Here is an 18,393-nt window from a genome sequence, read left to right as displayed (position 1 = left end):
CAATGTAACAAATGCAAAAAAGATAGTGCATGATTTTATTTGAAGTTTCACTAATTACTAATAAGTTTGAACATGTCTTCATCTGTTTTGGGGGAGACCTGTGTTTCTTCTCCTCTGAAATGCCCATACATCTTTTCCTAATAAGGATGCTTATCCTTTTCTTACTGACTTGCAATTCTTTAGTTTAATATGGATATGAATCCTTTACAGACTCTCTATATATCACAAATACCTTCCTTCTCTTTCTTTTTAATAGCTACATAATAATCTATTAATATGAATTAGAAAGTTTTAACGAGTACTCTACTGGTAAGACTTCCATGCTGTTTCCACCCCATGATGCTAGTACAAGCATCACTGATTACTCCCACTGTCTGTGTCATTCTACACACATGCAAACATATCTGTAGGATGCAGTCCTAGAAATGGAACTGCTGGGTCAAAGACAGTGTGTGATTTTAGTTTTAAAAGATAGTACACCAAATTGCTCTCCCTAAAGGTTGTGCCAATTTATAATCCCATGAGAATTTATGCAAGCATCTAATTCTCTGTCTGTATACGTGAGAGGTAAGAAAACAAGTCTACCTTTGCGAAGTTATAATGCCCACTGCCTTATTATGAATGCAGTTATCTTTTCATATGTTTAAGAGCTAACATTCCTATTTAAAAAGTAGCCTATAGAATTTCTGAACCTAATGTTTCCCTAATTCCTGCTCAAATGTGTCCCTTCTTATACAACAATCTCTCAATGATGGACTCTACCTGAGCATAATTTCGGATGGTTTCATGATCTTCATTTGCTGAAAACACACAGTGGTTGGTCATCTTGGTCTTGTCACCATCATCTATGCGTGTTCCTCCGGGGGCTGAAAAGGGAAAGGTGATTACTATGACAACTGTGAAATGACAGGAGCATATGCATCCTGCATACCAAGAATAATAAAAGTAGGGATCCCTGGGTGGCGCAGCGGTTTAGCGCCTGCCTTTGGCCCAGGGCGCAATCCTGGAGACCCGGGATCGAATCCCACGTCGGGCTCCCGGTGCATGGAGCCTGCTTCTCCCTCTGCCTATGTCTCTGCCCCCCCACCCCTCTGTGACTATCATAAAAAAAAAAAAAAAAAAAAAAAAAAACACAATAAAAGTAGATGTACAAATCTAGAAGCACAGAAAAATTCATAGGATGGGGTGTCTGTGTAGATGCATATGTTGTTACATATTTGTGTATGTTTCTAATACAATGTAAACTGGTTCCATTTTCTACTACTGCCATAGTGTGTGAGATTATTATTCTACCAGGATACTATCACTAGAAGTCCGGACTCAGTTATTTTCAATGTAGTTCCTGATGTGTCTGACATCAGGATATGGTTCACTTTTTCAGGCTTGATAACATTTTGCTGGACTCCAGGTCACCAACAGCGAGGTTGGCCAGACTTGGCTCTTGTAGCAGACCTTATGACTTCCTACTTGAATAGACTTGGAACGGTTCCCTTCTTTAACAAGGCAGTTATCCACACAGGGTTGAACAGTATACACTTTGACTCCTTGTTATTTGTATTTGATCACTGGGTAGCTATGCTGGCTAGGAAAGGGTATATTTTATTCTCTCTCATCTTTCTTCCTTATTGCCTACACAATGTCATGGAATAAGCAGACTAGAACAAAATAATGTCTTTTTCTATGACTCAACTTTGCACATTCAAAGGCTTCTCCTGTAAATTTCAATGATGGCCATTACAAACACTGGTTGATTAGAACAGAGTCAACGCTAGATATTTTCATTTTCTGATTTTTTTTAAAAAAAGATTTTTATTTGACAAAACGAGAGAGCAGAAGCAGGGGGAACAGTAGAGGGAAGGAGAAAGAGAAGCAGGTTCCCCATGAGCAGGGAGCCCTACACCAGGCTCAATCCCTGGACTCCGGGACCATGCCCCCAGCCGAAGGCAGCTGCCCAACCAACTAAGCCACCCAGGTGCTCCTTGTTTTCTGATTCTACATTGTAATTAGGGCAGGAAGTTTGAATAAGCCAAGTTAGACTAATGCCTTTTATACACTCAACAAATATTTGAAGAATATATATCAGCTACTTCTTTTATTTATTTATATAACTGCCTTGATTTAACTTGTGATTTTAGATCTTTGGATGAGAAGTGCTATACCTAGCCAACCTTTTTCATACTCCTGCATACAGTTTTTTTTTTAATTTTTATTTTTTTAAAGATTTTATTTATTTATTCATGACACACACACACACACACACACACACACAGAGGCAGAGACACAGGCAGAGGGAGAAGCGGGCTCCATGCAGGGAGCCCGATGTGAGACTTGATCCTGCACCCAGGCTGCCCTTGCATACAGTTTTATAAGCAAATTACTTTTTAGAAAAGTCAGCTTGTTCAGAAATCTATTTTCATGCAATTAATTTATGCATGATTTAATTAGCCCTATGTAATGAATACAACCACCTGGAACAAAATTTTATTAAGATGATAATCTAAAAACTCTGGGCTAATGACTCCTGTCTGACAGAAGTTACATAACTGAAAAGTCTGATTTTGAAACTAGTCTTTTTCCTTAAGAGGAAGTTTTGCTTTCTAAAAAAAATTTTAAAAAGATTTTATCTACTTATCTATTTGACAGAGAGAGCACAAGCAGGGGGAGTGGTAGGCAGGGGGAGAAGGAGAAGCAGGCTCCCCACCGAGCAGAGTACCTGATGTGGGGCTCAATCCCACGACCCTAGGATCATGACCTGAGCAGAAGGCAGATGCTTACCAACTGAGCCATCCAGGTCCCGTAAAAGACAAGTTTTAAAAACTGCATTATTTTACAAAACATGTTACACATTAATAATACTGCTATAGCTTGCATTAAGTTTTTCACTCTGATGCTAGAACCAAATATTATTTGCTTTTTCTAAAATTTTGGTGGGCCTGCTGTTTTTCTCAAAATAGAAGTGAAAGAAAAAATATTTCTTGTATCTACTCTTCAAAGAATACAACTGAAAAACCATGAGGACTATTGTTTTAAGAACAATGCACGAAGGTAAATTTTTTGTGTAGGTGTGAGGACAATTCCCATACTCAATAAGTAAACAAAGTGTTTATATAAAAAGACTATTCCTGGCTGGCTTTCTCCATTACATCATAGGCCTCAACCTGGTAGGTGTCCAGGGGTTGGACCTGCTGTGCTTTTAAGTCTTACCACATAGTTTACCCTACCTTCTTGGATATATGCATGTAGAGTGAAGAAGCAAAATTGAGGCCACAGTTATCAATTTGCTGACCATCATTATACAGATGGTTAATGAAGCTTTGAGATTATCAATGTGAAGTATACAGGTCATGTAAGGGAAAAAAGTAAACTTTTCCAGCACGACAGAAGGTCAGCACTAAGAACTGAAAATGGTCTACAGGATTGACTAATAGTCATGAGTGACTTTGGCAAATCAAAACTTGCCAAAGACCATTATTTTTTTAAAGCATTTTTTATTATTTTTTTAAAGATTTTATTTATTTATTCACGAGAGACACAGAGAGAGAGAGAGAGAGGGGCAGAGACACAGGCAGAGGGAGAAGCAGACTCCATGCAGGGAGCTGGACATGGGACTCGATCCAAGGTCTCCAGGATCACGCCCTGGGCTGAAGGTGGCGCTAAACCGCTGAGCCACCGGGGCTGCAGAAGACCATTCTTGTAGAGAATTTACCAGTACATCAACCAAAGTATATCATAATTAATGAAATACAAAGCGAACCATCTCATCAGAAAATGTTCAGCTTCACCATTGATTTAAAATTTTTGAATGAAAATATCACTTACTTAATTGGCAAAAATTTTAAAACTGACAAGCTTGAGAGTACCTAATATTGCTAAAGGTATAGGTAAATTGTAGGAACACGATTTTTGATAAAATGTTATTTAGAATATTGCTTTTGAGGGCTGGTCTTCTCTCTCAGATAGGTAGACAAAGACAGAGATATCCTTCAATTCATTAATCCTTGCTAAATATATAAAGATATAATAAGAAAATATAAAGCTACGTGTATACAGATACTGATTATATTGTTGTTTACAATAAAGACAACTAGGAACAAATTAAATATGTTTCAAAATTAGTATGGTTTTGGTTCTTCTTGGAATCATCTAAAGTAACACGCATGGACATGAAAGGCAATAATATATTGTTGAATAAACAAAAAACAGCCATGCAGAGTATCACTTCTATAATACCATCCCATTCTCAAAAATTAGCATAGGTAAAGAGATTTCAAGAAGGGAATTAATCAAGATATTAACAACTGTTATCTCTGGGTCATGGGATTTGAACACATTACATATAGATCTTATACTTGGACTTGAATTATCCAGTGGAAAGGTGAGATCTTTACTATGAATCACAGCAACAAAACTAACGTGGTATGTAGTGAAAACCAGCTATACAGATCAAAAGGGGACCTGGGAGTAGTGGAGGCATGTACCAAAATGGAGAGATTTTTCAGAGGGAAGAGTTAAGGTATGGCTCTACTTCAAAATGGATGAAAGTATATATCTTGTCCTAAAGTAGGCTGGCTTAAACAGTGTTTCTCAGTGAAAGGTGCTGATATCGCATAGGACAGGGCAATTTTTCATTATATTGAATATCCCTTGCATGGGAAAGTAAGTGGCATACCTACTTCCACCATCAAGTCTTTTCAGCAACCAAAACATTTCTACGCATTTGCAAATATCCTCTAGGCAGTTGAAAAATCACTGGCCTAGCAGATTTGACCACTTCTCGTGATTTATGATTACCACAGAAACTACTTATAAAAACTAAGTTCTAAGGAATAAATATGAGACGAATGGGTCATTATGATATCTAATCAACATTTAGGTCAACATACCAGGTCACTCAAATAGTATTCTAAAGCCTTCTTCTCTAATGCCTCTGCTTTATAAGATTATTTTGCTTTTAATCCATCTCTAATAATTTTTTAAACTTTTATCTTTATTCCTTTTAATTATATATTCGCAACTGTACATTTTTTAAAAACCAGATTTAAACCATATTTCCAATATTTTATTATTTATGGATTAAATGGCATTTAATGAAAAACAGAGGATTACTTGTAAATTTGTTGACACAGTTACATTTCACTACAAGAAAAAAGGATGGCTTCAAAAAAAAGGTACTAGGCATTCGGGGGTTAAATAAATATATTGGAAGGAACTAGCAGACATACACCAAGTTATACTTTACTACAGCAATTACTCTTCCTATATCTGCTCCAGATCATTTAAGAATTAGAGATGCATGGGAACCTGGCCTTTCACTATACAACAAAGTGGCCGTGTTGTGACATCAACAAAAATAGTCATTTCTATGCCTTTCTTAACCAATAACTGTTTCTACAGACAAACTACTATCACCCCAAACTGTAAATTAGGTAAAAATTGTAGAGACTCCCATTTCTATTTTTTATTAACTCTCACTAATGTAAATTTATAAAGATTCTATCTTGTAAGGAAACATTTCAATGGAATTTAAAGTACTACAAGAAGAATCTATAACGCCCGGCTTACCAAGCATACTGCCAGCCACCAGGATATCGAAGAGTGTGTCTGCATAGCGACGATAATCTAATCTTGAGCCTGTGGAATCCAGAAACTTGGCTACAGCTTCAAGGTCATCACCAGCTTCATTAAGCCCCTGGACAAGTGTATCCCTGAAGACTGTGGGTTCGAATTTCTCTTTTTCATCTAAAATAAAGAAGTTACAAAATTATTCTTTTTATTTACAATCCTATTCCCAAATGCAACCATACATTTGCTTTGTTCATTGGATAGTTTGATATTATATTTGACAGTTTGATTATTTAAAACTTGGAAGACAACTAAGCTTTTCTGCTAGATTTACAGGTTTTGAAACCCCTTGATTAAATATTTATTTGATCAAATAATTTATTTTTCTATTTAAAAGGACCAGAAGAGTATATTTTTTTTCCAGAAGAGTATATTAACTCTAACATACAATAAAATTGATAATTGATCATTTCTTTCATACATAGGATTGGCCAATGTAATCTATTAACCCTAACTATCTGAGAAAAAATAAGGTGTAACGATCAAAACTTAAAATTTTGTTTCATTTAGAAGAAAATGACTCAGGAAGAAGTGCCTCAGAATAAAAGAGAATAAACAAATGAACAAAATAAAGATTAGGAGAGAGGAAATAAAGAGGGACATCTCTTTTTTATTTTATTATTTGTTATTATTATTATTATTACGGACATACATTAGTTTCAATTATCAGTATATCAATTATAATCAACATATCAGTTTCAGATGTGCAGCATGATTCAGTATTTGTCTATTCTGCAAAATGATTACCACAGTAAGTCTAGTTAACATCCACCACCATACATAGTTAGAATTATTTTTTCTTGTGATGAGCACTTTTAAGATCTTCCCTCTCAACAACTTTCTATTGTACCATACAGTATCATTAACTTTAGTCATCATGCTGTACATCACATCCCTGGAACTTATTTATTTCACAACTGGAAATTTGTTCCTTTTGACTACCTTCACCCATTTTGCCTGCCCCTCACTCCCTGCCTCTGGCAACCACCTGTCAGTTCTATGAGTTTAGGTTTTTTGTTTTGAAAGATTCCACACATAAGTAAGATTATATGGTATTTGTCTCTGACTTATTTCATTTATCATAATGCCCTCAAGGACTGTTCAGGTTGTCCCAAGACTTCCTTATCTTTATGGCTCAATAATATTCTATTATAAATATATATATATCGTATTTTCTTTATCAATTCAACCATTGATGGATAGAAGGTATGGCTGTTTCCATACCTTGGCTACTGTAAATAATGCTGCAATGAACATGGGGGTGACTATATCTTTTCAAAATTACTGTTTTCATTTTCTTCAGATAAATACCCAGGAGTGGAATTACTGGATTATATGGTAGTTCTATTTTATTTTATTTTATTTTTTTAAAGATTTATTTATTATGAGAGAGAGACTGTGTGTGTACATGAGAGGGGAGGGAAGGGGAAGAAAGAGGAAGAGAAAATCCTCTAGCAGATTCTCTGCAGAGCAGAGTCCAATGCGGGGCTGGATCCCAGGACCCTGAGATCATGACCTGAGCTGAAATCAAGAGTTGGGCACTTAACCAACTCAGCCACCCAGGAGCCCCTTTAAATTTTTTTGAGGAACTTTAATTCTGTTTTCCATACTAGCTATGCCACTCTACACTCTCATCAACATTTCATGAAGATTTCCTTTTCTCCACATGTAATGAACACTTATTTCTTTTTATAAGATAAGTTATTCCAGGACACTTAAATATTTAATATATACCATGAGCTATATATATATATATATATATATATATTGCTTCAGAGCAGATGTTCTCAATCTTTTTGGTCTCATGACCCCTTGCCACCGTTAAAAAAATACTGAGGATTCCAAAGAGCTTTTTTCTGTAAGGAGGTTATTTTTATGGATACTTACTCTATAGAAATTAAAACAGAAAATTTTGAAATATTTATCAAATTAAAATAGTGTGAAGACAGGCTTTGTTTAATCTCTTTAATGCTTGGCTTAATAGCAGACAGATGGATTCCCATATCCACGGAGTGCAATCTGTTGTGATATCACACATCATGTAGCCTTTGGGAAACCACCATAAACCATGAGTGAATATGTGAAAGAGGCAAAAGGTATCTCACTATTATAATGAAAATAATTCTGAATTTGTAGAATCCCAGAAAAGGCTTCAGAGGATTTAGGGATATAGATACATGGAGCTTCCTACCCTCAGCAGACTCAAAGACTTCTTGTGGAAGGTTAATTTGGAGTCAGATCTTATTTTTTATTTATATTTTCATTAATTCTTGTGCCCAATGTGGGGTTCTATCTCTTGACCCTGAGATTAAGAGTCCCATGCACTACCAACTGAACCAATCAGGGGCTCCTGGAGCCAGATCCTAAACAAAGCAAGGATCACATACTGTTGAAAACAAGTGAACATGACAAATCAGAGGTCAGAAGAGGCAGAAAAAAAATTACTAAATTAAAGGTAAAGGTAGGATTCAATTCAAAGGACTTCACTTTCACTCCCCTTTCAGAAAATGATTTTAGATGTGGAAAGGAGGGGCAAATGATGAACCAGAAACTTCACAAAAATCCTATCATAAATACCTTTAGAGAGATAAGTGGACACTGCAACTGTTAAGGAGGAGGAGGAAGAGGAAAGGAAGAATAAAATGTCAAAAAACGAAGAATCCTTTCATGAATAAAGAAGTTCTGGGAAATGGAAAGTATAATAGAAAAAGTTAAAAACTAAATACAAGAGCTGAAAGAGAAAGCTGAGAATATTTTTTAGAAACTAGAATAAAAGTCAAGAAAAAAAGACCTATTAAATAGGAGCAAAAAAGATAAGAAAAAGGGCAGACCAGTCAAATGTTCAAATAATAATGACATTATTTTTAAGATTTCTTTTTTTTTTTTTTTTTTAGTAATCTCTACACCCAACGTGGGGTTTGAACTCACAGCCCCCAAGATCAAGAGTCGCATGCTCTGCCAACTGAACCAATCAGGAACTCTGAGAATTTTTTTTTTTAAAGGAAAGAAATGATTTAAAAATTCCAAGAAGGTTTAAACAGTTGAAGGACATGAGTTTCTCAGTAAACAGCTGTAGGACACCCAGCACAAAGATTCAAAGAGGACACTCGATAAGACTCCTATCTTATCATGTAATCTCAATGCTGGGAACAAAGCAGCTATTGGAAGTTTAAGGGGCAAAACCCCAAAGCAAATACAAACTATCAAAAAACAGAATGACATTAAATTGCTCAATAGAAATACCAGAAACCAGAAGAAATTTCTTCAAATTTCTATGGGAAAATGATTTCCAAACTCTTAAGTCTGAGATTCAAACTATCAACCAAATGTAAAGGCAGAATAAATGGATTTTGAGACATTCATGGCCTTGAAAATGATGTTTCTCATACACTCCTTTCTAAAAAGCTATTGAAGCAGACACTCCACCAAAATGAGAATCATTCATGATCTCATGATCTTACTAAGTCATGAGATCCCAGGAAAAAGAGAAAAAAAATATGAGCCAGGCAACAGGACTCTCCTGGAGAGTGGTAAAAAGACATTTCCAACATTTCATACTGCCAGCTGTACTGCTGACCTGGAAGGCAAACCGCCCGGGAGGGTATTTCCCTCTGATAGTATAATGATATATGATGAGAATTCCTAAAGTTTTTGTATTCAAAGATTTTTACGCAATGAAGGGAAATGTCAGTACTGAGTGTTAAGATACGGCCAATGACGACTGACAAAAAAGGATAAATTAGGAAATGTTAACTCCAAAGACAAAATGAAGTTCAGAAAAAGAGGAATAATCAAGGAATAGCTGAACTGTGACTAGCATGCACAAAGTCACAGTAATACAAACCTGAAACAGTGGTCTGACTAAAACCAACCCATAGTAAAGAGAAACAAAGAGACATCTGCAGGTGGGTAGGGCTGTGTAGAGAGCTAAATCCTTATCTTCCATAGTATCAAGTGCAGATATAATACCCTCCCCCCCCCACAGCAAAGTCAGGAAATAACCATGTAAGAATGTTACATGGTCACATGAATGTAAAAATTTTAAAAAGCATATAAAGAGTGGAAGGCATTCCTCTGGGGAGACGATCTGCTGTTGCTGTAACATGCTTTGCAGGATGGTTTGAGCATTTAAACCAGGTGACTCTGATACATTTCAAAACTCCTTGAAAACCAGACAGTGCCTGTCTGGTCTGTACAGACTGACTCCTTAGACCGGTCAAGTAGAAAGGGTGAGTTGTAAGGGGTTAAACACCACAGCATCAGAGAAGCCAGAGAAGAATGGCATTCCCAGTACCAGAGTCACACTGTGTAAGATGCCATAAAGACAGATGTAACTTGAACATTATTTTTCATGAACAAGAGATAAAAGTCCTTTTGATGCCCTAAGCAAAACATTATGCAGCCAAGAACATGCAAATGTTGACGGTGGAAAAAAAATATAATTAAGGGCTTGTTTTGTAGAAGGGGAGGAAAAGAATGGGAACTCCAGAGGAACAGATGACGAGAAGCCAGAGGAGGAAATGGTGACTGCACAGAAGGAACTCACTGGCAAGCATGGGACACTACCCCCTAACACTTGGGGTCCAGCCAAAAGATAATTCTCCTTCCCCCTTGACAGAAAAAGTTTTCTTTCTGTTGATGAGAACAGGAGAAGCCAAAATGCCACAAGTTGTTTAGTGTCCCGTAACTGGCTTTCAAAACCAACTGAGGCCATTCCCGGGATGGCTCTACAACGTTCTTGAATGCTGCCCCGGTGGAGAAGCAGACTTTGATGGTTTGAAAATGATGAATGTGAGGCATTGGAAAATGAAAGTTAGTAACCAGGTAAAAATCTAGGCTATGCTAAGAATTCATGCAGAGCATTCGGTTTTGAATCAGAGAGACAACATAAAAAAACTTGTGTTTGTACAAAGCCCTTCGTTTCAGTTCTGTTTTCCCAAGAGATTTGCCAAGGAAGAGGAAAGTAAGAGAAGGAAGACAGTATGTCATGGCCGAAGATACTTCAACAGTGAGCAATCATGCATCAGATCAAGATAATCCTGTGCAGTTTGGGAATCTTACAAAGTAGTGATGGCATGCGAGGATTAATCATTCTTTTGTAGGTTGAAAAGGACCTGATAAAATGTCCATCCAGAGGAATACAAAATTCCCCAACAAGAAAATGGCAAGAACACTGATTAAAGTTTGGGGAAACAGGACATTTTACTCCCGAGTTCCTTTTTTATCTGAAACATTATACGTACTTTGTATTTCACTTGAGGACAGTCTAGCAAAAAATACTAATAAAATCCTAGTGAAAATATGCTATAACTTCCTTGAGTTTCCGTTTGGCAGGTCAAACCTCCCTTGAAGCGGGAACTATATAATTAGGGTCTAAAATTTACACTGTGTTGGTGAATCACAAGCGTGACACTACAGAGTTAGTCATGCTGGCCCTTATACTGACAGAGAAACAGGCTTACTTCTGATGCTCAAATATGCCTGCAAGTTACCTAACCATATTTCTTTCTCTGGAAACCTCCGTAACTGGTTAATAGAACATTTTCCCTACTGTTAATTAAGTGATGAAAACAAAATCTACATCCTTTTTTGTTTTGTTTTACATCCTTTTTTGAATGTCACTTAAGTGTAGTAAATGAAGAACAATCATGGGTTTTCTAACTATTCACATACCTGTATAATTTACATATTTATATTTACATACAAACATATATATTTCAACATTTGAAGGTATACTAGATTAGTTGCTAACACTTATTATAAATCCAAGAGTGACTTAAAACTGCCAAGACAGATGAAAAATCTCAGGGAGAACCCAGGGTATATGCTCACTCTGGATGCCTGCAGTTGTTCATTTTTTTCTCTCCTATTTTCACTAATTTTAATCCAATTTCTCTACAAAATTTATAGGGAGGCTAGTTCTGTTATTAAATATTTCATTTAGCTAAACATAATAATGGCTCAGGGGAGAAATTTCCATTGTTTCAAATTCCCACAAGCCACACTAGAAAACATAATTTCTTTGAAGTCGTATCATAAACAAGATGTGTATATTTCATAAAGAAAGAGTCTGAATGGATTTCTAAATGTGTCCTATCATAATGTTTAATTTTGATGTTAAGCAATAAAAAATACATTTTTTTTTACTAGCTTGGCACGGAAGAGCATTAGCAGCTTTGCTAGCAAACAGATTTAAACTGAAGACAGAACCTCAGAAGACAGCCTATGAAAATGACCTTGAAATATCCTCACTAGATTTTTTTTTTTTGCCTCAGCTCTACAAAATTGCCAACCATTTATCTGAAGTCAGATTTATCATAATAGCAAAAGAAAAGCCAAAACATGATAAATCATCAGGAGGCAATTCACCATTGTGAAGTGTAGAAAATGAGGTTGACTCCATTTTTTTTTTTCCAGCCAGCAGTTTGGCACAAAATAGCTCAAGTGCCACTTAAATCCCCAACAGACTTGAGTTATATAAATCCAGATCAACTGACAAATAATATATATTTCCGGGTAGCTCTCTCAGAGTATTCCAGCACAGCAAGACACAGGCACAATCTTGCCCACCAAATGACAAACCATCTCAGAATCAGAGAAAACCTTTCCAGTTCAAAACTAAAGACCGACTCTAAGGCCAGTTTACTTGTTGAATCAAGTCTGCTGTTGTGCAATCCTTGGGCCCTCTCTTGGCTTTTAAGCTCAGTTACCGTGAATCAGCGTCGCACGAATAAAGCTGCTCTAAAGCTGTTCGAGCTGGAGATCCAGGTCTGAGATTAACACGTTCCCCCAGTGGGCAGGCAAAGGCGAACCTTTCTGCACCTCACAGTTGGGCATATGTTAGATATTATCACATTACCAGGCTCAACAATACCCTAACTATAATTAGCTTTCTGAACTACATCATTCCTTGCTGATGAAGTCCTTTTGAAATTATCCATATCATTTTTTCCCCATGACAGCTTTAAACAATGAGATAATGAAGGCGCGTTGACTGTAATGCCTTGTATTGATACCAGCATCTGGATTTCAACCGGGAAATGTGGTGGGGACACAGTTTGTAAGACCAAGATGAGGAATTAGCAGAGGGAGATGGTTCAGACCATGTGTATTACCTTATAGGGATGAGACAGGAATGAAAAAAAAAGGAAAAGGGGAAATCACAAGACATACTGTGCCAAATGACCACCTTTTGGCTACTTCACGGTTTTTTAATGTTCATTTTTTAGTAGGAATGTGAATTCCCAGCAAGCAGCACTTAAGAGTTAAATGTAGCCTCCACTGCTATCCAGTGACTCTCTGGTGAACTCCTCTACTCCAAATGACTGATTGCATTGAGACTTCCTTACCTTTTGCCCGGTTAGACTTGCTACTTATGCAGACATAGTATTTACGCAAGAGAGCATAAGCTGCAGGGGCTACCTCAATGTTGGAAATGCCAAAGTCATATAACATGGGTTATCGATTCAACAATTTAGCACTTGCTGTCCATTATATGCAGTTATGCTTCATAATCAGCAATGAGGCCTACAGAGGGATATCCAATCATCATTCATCTTTCTATATGATACTTTCTTAAATGTTTCAGTTATTGTCCTCAGTGTTAGTCAACATAATAATTTCATATTACGTTTCCCTTTAAAAAAAAGTTTCCTTATTAAGTTATGGCTCAACTATTTTTTTCTAAGCCCAAAAGGACTTCTATATAATTATGCAAAACTGATGAAAAATGTAAAACTATTCTTTACACAGAGAGGATGGTAAGATGAACATAACAGAAAAAGAAACCACTCATACAAATAGAAATGTTATTGGTCACCAAACGGGGCCTCTTACTACTTTTCCCACAATAAAAGACACTTGAAAATATCCTGAGTTTTAAAGATATTTAGGTAGTCAATTTAATTTGACTTCTTAAGTCCTTAAGAGTAAAAACTCATCAATATCTCCTTCCTGAATTTACTTTTCTCCTAAGCTTTACCATCTTTGTTCTCAACATTTTCTTAAGAGCAACAGAGACAGCAAAACTCAGATACAAATGCTGAGATCAAAAATGAGTAGATTTTATTATCTATTATCTTCATAGCTTCATAGGAGAGCGAGGAAACCTGACCAGATAGAATCATCCTCCTTTAGTAGATAGACACCAAGTTCAGACAAGTTAAATGACCTGTCCAAAATCAAACACAAATAACTGGCTGTTCAGAGGCTTGAACACAGAATTTCAGATTCTACATCCAGAGCTCAAAAGAAGGTAAGTAGGGAGGTTCAGTGGAAACAAGGATAATTCTAATCCTTCCCCAATCTCATAACTTGGTCAGAACTTAACTCACTCTCAAAAAGCCCCATACACACGCAAATACACAGCACAACCTACCCCTTTTCCGAGTTTTGAACCGCTGGCCTGTTAGCACTGGCTTCTGATGCTTATTCATAAAATTTCTAAAAAAAAAAAAAAAAACAACAAAGAAAATAAAGATTATGTATTTCAAATAAGCAGTTCACATAAAAATTGTATGGATAATAAGCATACATTCAACCTCAGCTATCCTGAATACACTTTTTTAAAGCAAGGTGTGATTGTTAACTGTTGAACTAGCCAAACTTTTAAAATTGAATAACATCTAGTGTTGACAAGAGTCAGAGGGAAAGCAACCACAGACATAAAATTTGGCATAGGGAATAAACTCCATGCTGTACTCGGGGGAAAGCATTTGGCAAATGTAAACATTTACATGTGCATAACCTGAGTTCAGCAATTCTTTTACAAGAAGTTTACTATTTTACCCACACAGATATGCGTATTTATGCCCATTTGCACTCGTGTGTAAAGGGATTTAGTTGCAGGATTATTGAATAAAAATGTGCAAAGCTAAATGCCCATAAACAGTGGTTTGGTTAAATAAGTTGTAAGAAGCCATCAAATGGAAAGTTATGAAGCTTTACAGAGGAATGAGTTAGGGTCTAAATGCAATGCTACATTTCTTGTCCTGGTTGTCTCTCTGATCATGTTTCAGACATCTGTGTCTCTCCTACCACTCACTGTGCTCCAGCCATCCTGCTGTCTTCTTCAGTTTGCCAGACAAGGCTGCCTCTCCTCTGGGCCTTCCCCAGCCATTCCCATGGCTCACTATCTGCCCTCATTTGAGTGCTTCCTTTTTCAGAGGTCTTCCCTGGTCCCTCCACTACTGGTGCCCCTTGTCAAACACTCTCTCTCTCCTTATCTAGCTTTATTTATCTTCACAGCCCTTAGTAGCATTTCACTGTGCTACTGCCATTCACTATGAGCTGTTTGCCTATGGTCCATTTCTCCCACTAGAGTGTAACCGCCATCTGAGCAGGGACTTTGTAGGTTTTACTCAAAACAGTATGTTTGGCACCTAAAACAACACCAAGTGAAGAGTTCACATTTGGCAAATAATTGTCAAATAAGCTGTTGCACAGACATAGAAAGATGTTCAAGGCATACTGTCAATGGAAAAAAGCAAGCTGAATAAAAGTGTGGAGTGTAATTTTTTGGTTAAAGAGGGAATATACATAATATTTGCTTTTCTCTACAAGGAAAATTCAAGGATGACTAACTTATCTTCAAAAAAAGTTTAAACAAACAAACAAAAATCCTGCCCCATAAGACCTCTTACAAATTAAGAATAACCTTGTGACCTTAATATTATAATTTGAAAATATATCCAGATTGCCAAAATTATGAAGACGATGTAATTAAGAAAATGTCAAGCAAATTATTTAATTGCCTTTCAAAGTTCTTTTTAAATTGTGATTTGAAAATGTCTAGATTTTTTAATTAAGTCACTATTAAACAATCAAGAAAATGTACTGTGTTTAAGCAAACTAATTATGTCTCAAAGTTTAAAAAGATCCTTAAGAACATGTAAAAATTATTCAATTTATATGCCAAAACTTTTCTACACCATGAAAGAAAATCTATCCTCATACAGAAAGTAATCTGTTTATCACTTGAACTTTAATCATAATTTTAAAAGCGAAATTGTTTAAAAAATAAAGTAACAAACACAAAAAGTAATTTCTTTTATGGTTTAAGGAAAGAGAAGTTTTATTAATCCTATAGTGAACTTAATATATCATGCTATGAGACATAAAGATGCTGACTAAGCCCAAATCCATGCCCTCAATGTGCACAGGGTCTGGCAGAGACAAAATCCACAAACATTTACAATAGAATAGCATTACAGATCTAGAACAAAGAGTAGAGAAAGTGATCCTCTGGGGGGGGGGCGGCACAGCGGGGTGGGGTGGTGTAGCAGCTACATACTGAAATAGTTATAAACGCAATAAATGTCATCAATGAAATCTCATTTTATTTGCTGGAGGTTGGAAATACAGCTGCATTATTTACATTCACTACAATACACAGAAATTTCCTTGTTGGCATTTTTAGTAGATTCATTTTAGATTAGCAAAGATTTCATTGGGGTACTTATAATGAATGTGTGTGTTCCTTGTTTCTACACCTCCCAAACACTACAAATATCATAAAATATTTTCTTGGGCTAGCAAAGAAAAAATATCTATTAAAGAGTTTAGATCTCATACTGCGATATAACAAAAATATACTCCAAGTAGCCTGAAGCTTTTCTAGCAAGTGAACATGCTGCAAAGTTACTGTTTGCTAAAGATGTCTCTACTTTGGAACAAAAAAAAAAAAAAAAAGAACTGCGAGCCTTTTCTAAAAGTTTTATTTACAGTCCAGAATATAAACTCACAGAATTCTCTAACTCTACCTTGGCATTTTGTTGCTGTTTTTCTGATGAAGAATTACCACAAAACAGCCTATGACAGAATTACTCTGTTTCAAAAATCTTTAGCTCCATTTACACTTTCTTCAGTTCTAAATACAAGTTTGTTTCTTCATGGTTTAGTTTTGTGACCTTATTTCTCACAGCCTCCTATACTACATGTGGAAAACAAAATAATAACGTGTAAACAAAAAAGCATACAAAGATTTTGACGTGTACAGCAGTACAATTTAAAACAAACACAAACAGAAACTCACCTACTGGTATTGAAAGATTAAATGAAGATATTCTGTTCACCAAAAGTCTGTATTGCTCAGCTGTTACTATTTAGAGCAGAAGCTTGGCTTGTCTCTAAATTTAGCAGTTCGTGCTACATTATAATCTGCTTCAGTGAGGGTCAGGCTTTATAAGGCACTCACTGAAGCTCTGGTGGAAGAGAAGCAGGGGCACTCTGAATAAGAAACTGTGCTAGCTTAAACCTGGGAAAGTAACGAAGAATAACAAAGACAGTTCTATGAGGCCAAAAGCTTATTTTTATTAGGTCACATTATAATTTACAACTTGAAAACAACTAACTAAAAATACATATACACATACGTATATATGCACTATTTTATTCATTTATTATTTATTTATTAATAAAGATTTTATTTATTCATGAGAGGCACAGAGAGAGAGGGAGAGACAGAGACACAGGGAGGGAGAAGCAGGCTCCATGCAGGGAGCCTGATGTGGGACTCGATCCCGGGTCTCCAGGATTAGGCCCTGAGCCAAAGGCGGCGCTAAACTGCTGAGCCACCCGGGCTGCCCTACCAATATGCACTTTTTAAATCAGAGTTTAACAGAATCCTCAGAGGCAAAATTTATTTGGCGTACAACATATGTGTATATATACACACACATTCAAAAACTATAAGCCAAACATACAAACAAAAGTTCATGTCCTCCCCAAATGGAAAAGCTCCATTTGGGGGGGGACATGGTTTAAAATAGTATTACAAGAAAACTGTATGTAAAATGGTTAAAAGATGAATGGATTTAAATATTTCATGTTACCTAAGAGACTAAATTTCTTGGATACTCCACAAAAGATGATAAAATATTAAAAAGATTCAATCCATCAAAAATTCAAAATTAAGTACCTTATTAATAAGCATTTTTTTAATAAACTCCTAAATTGAAAGGCCCAATTGAAAGATTTTTTAAAGTTTAACATATTAGAAAATAAATTTTCACCCATCTCCCCTCTGTTAATATCCTAGCTGCCCTGGGTCCTTTGTAGATTCTATATCCCTTACTCCCAAACTGACTCTGGGCCCATGTGCGACAATGGACCAGCAGCTCAAATGGATTGGCCTCTTTGGCAACTGTGTACTAATTCTGCAGTTGCCCAGCGCACTTTGAGTAGATTTACATTGTGTGTTGCCTTGCCTGGTATTTTTCTTCTTTAATTCCCTTCGTTTTGGAAAGAATCTGATCTACCAGAGAAGGACTAACTTTCTTGTTTCTAGAAGGAGATGACTGTTCTTTGAGTCTGGATCATCTTTGAACTATGATAATCTGCCTTATATCATATGTTATACTGCTAATATATACATATAACTATGTGATTCAAAGAACTTCAACATTATGAATATGATATGCTACATAAAGTGAGGTAGCAATCTTCTTCTATAAGGGAGAAAAGAGAATAGTTTAGGTCCTGTGAGCCACATGGTGTGGCTCTGCTATTAGAGCCTGGAAGCAGCCATAGACAACATGTAAACCAGTTATTCCAATAAAACTTTATTTACAAAATAAGTGGTGGATCAGACTGGTCTTTCAGGTTGTGGTCTGCCATACCTGCTTTCTAAAGCAGTGTATCCAACAGAATTGTCTGTGATGGTGGAAATGTTCTGTATCTATATTGTCTAAAATGGAAGTTACTAGATGCATATAGTCCTTGAGCCCTGAAATGTGGCTAGTGTATCTGAGGAATTTAAATTTATTTAATTTT

The 18,393-nt window shown here is 36.2% G+C and overlaps 1 protein-coding gene across 3 annotated transcripts in view; it reads right to left on the bottom strand.

The window, feature by feature from the left end:
• The window catches only part of BZW2 (basic leucine zipper and W2 domains 2), a 63,329-nt gene that overhangs the window by 25,206 nt on the left and 19,730 nt on the right, over positions 1–18,393 (bottom strand). The window contains exons 1-4 of one of the 3 annotated variants that reach the window (XM_025464260.3): positions 16,655–16,678; positions 14,000–14,064; positions 5,563–5,739; positions 763–866 (exon numbers count right to left, since the gene is read on the bottom strand). In XM_025464260.3, coding sequence (XP_025320045.1) covers positions 763–866; positions 5,563–5,739; positions 14,000–14,057 — 339 coding nt within the window. In that variant the 5' untranslated portion in view covers positions 14,058–14,064; positions 16,655–16,678. Of the gene's footprint in view, positions 1–762; positions 867–5,562; positions 5,740–13,999; positions 14,065–16,654; positions 16,679–18,393 lie in introns of those variants that run through there. The other 2 variants (XM_025464262.3, XM_025464261.3) reach the window with 2 other exon arrangements.

The sequence above is a fragment of the Canis lupus genome, chromosome 14 (genome assembly GCF_003254725.2).
Source record: "Canis lupus dingo isolate Sandy chromosome 14, ASM325472v2, whole genome shotgun sequence".
Lineage (NCBI taxonomy): Eukaryota > Metazoa > Chordata > Mammalia > Carnivora > Canidae > Canis > Canis lupus.
The sequence above is the reverse complement of the archived record's forward strand: the minus strand, read 5'-3'. Positions and strand labels throughout refer to the sequence as shown.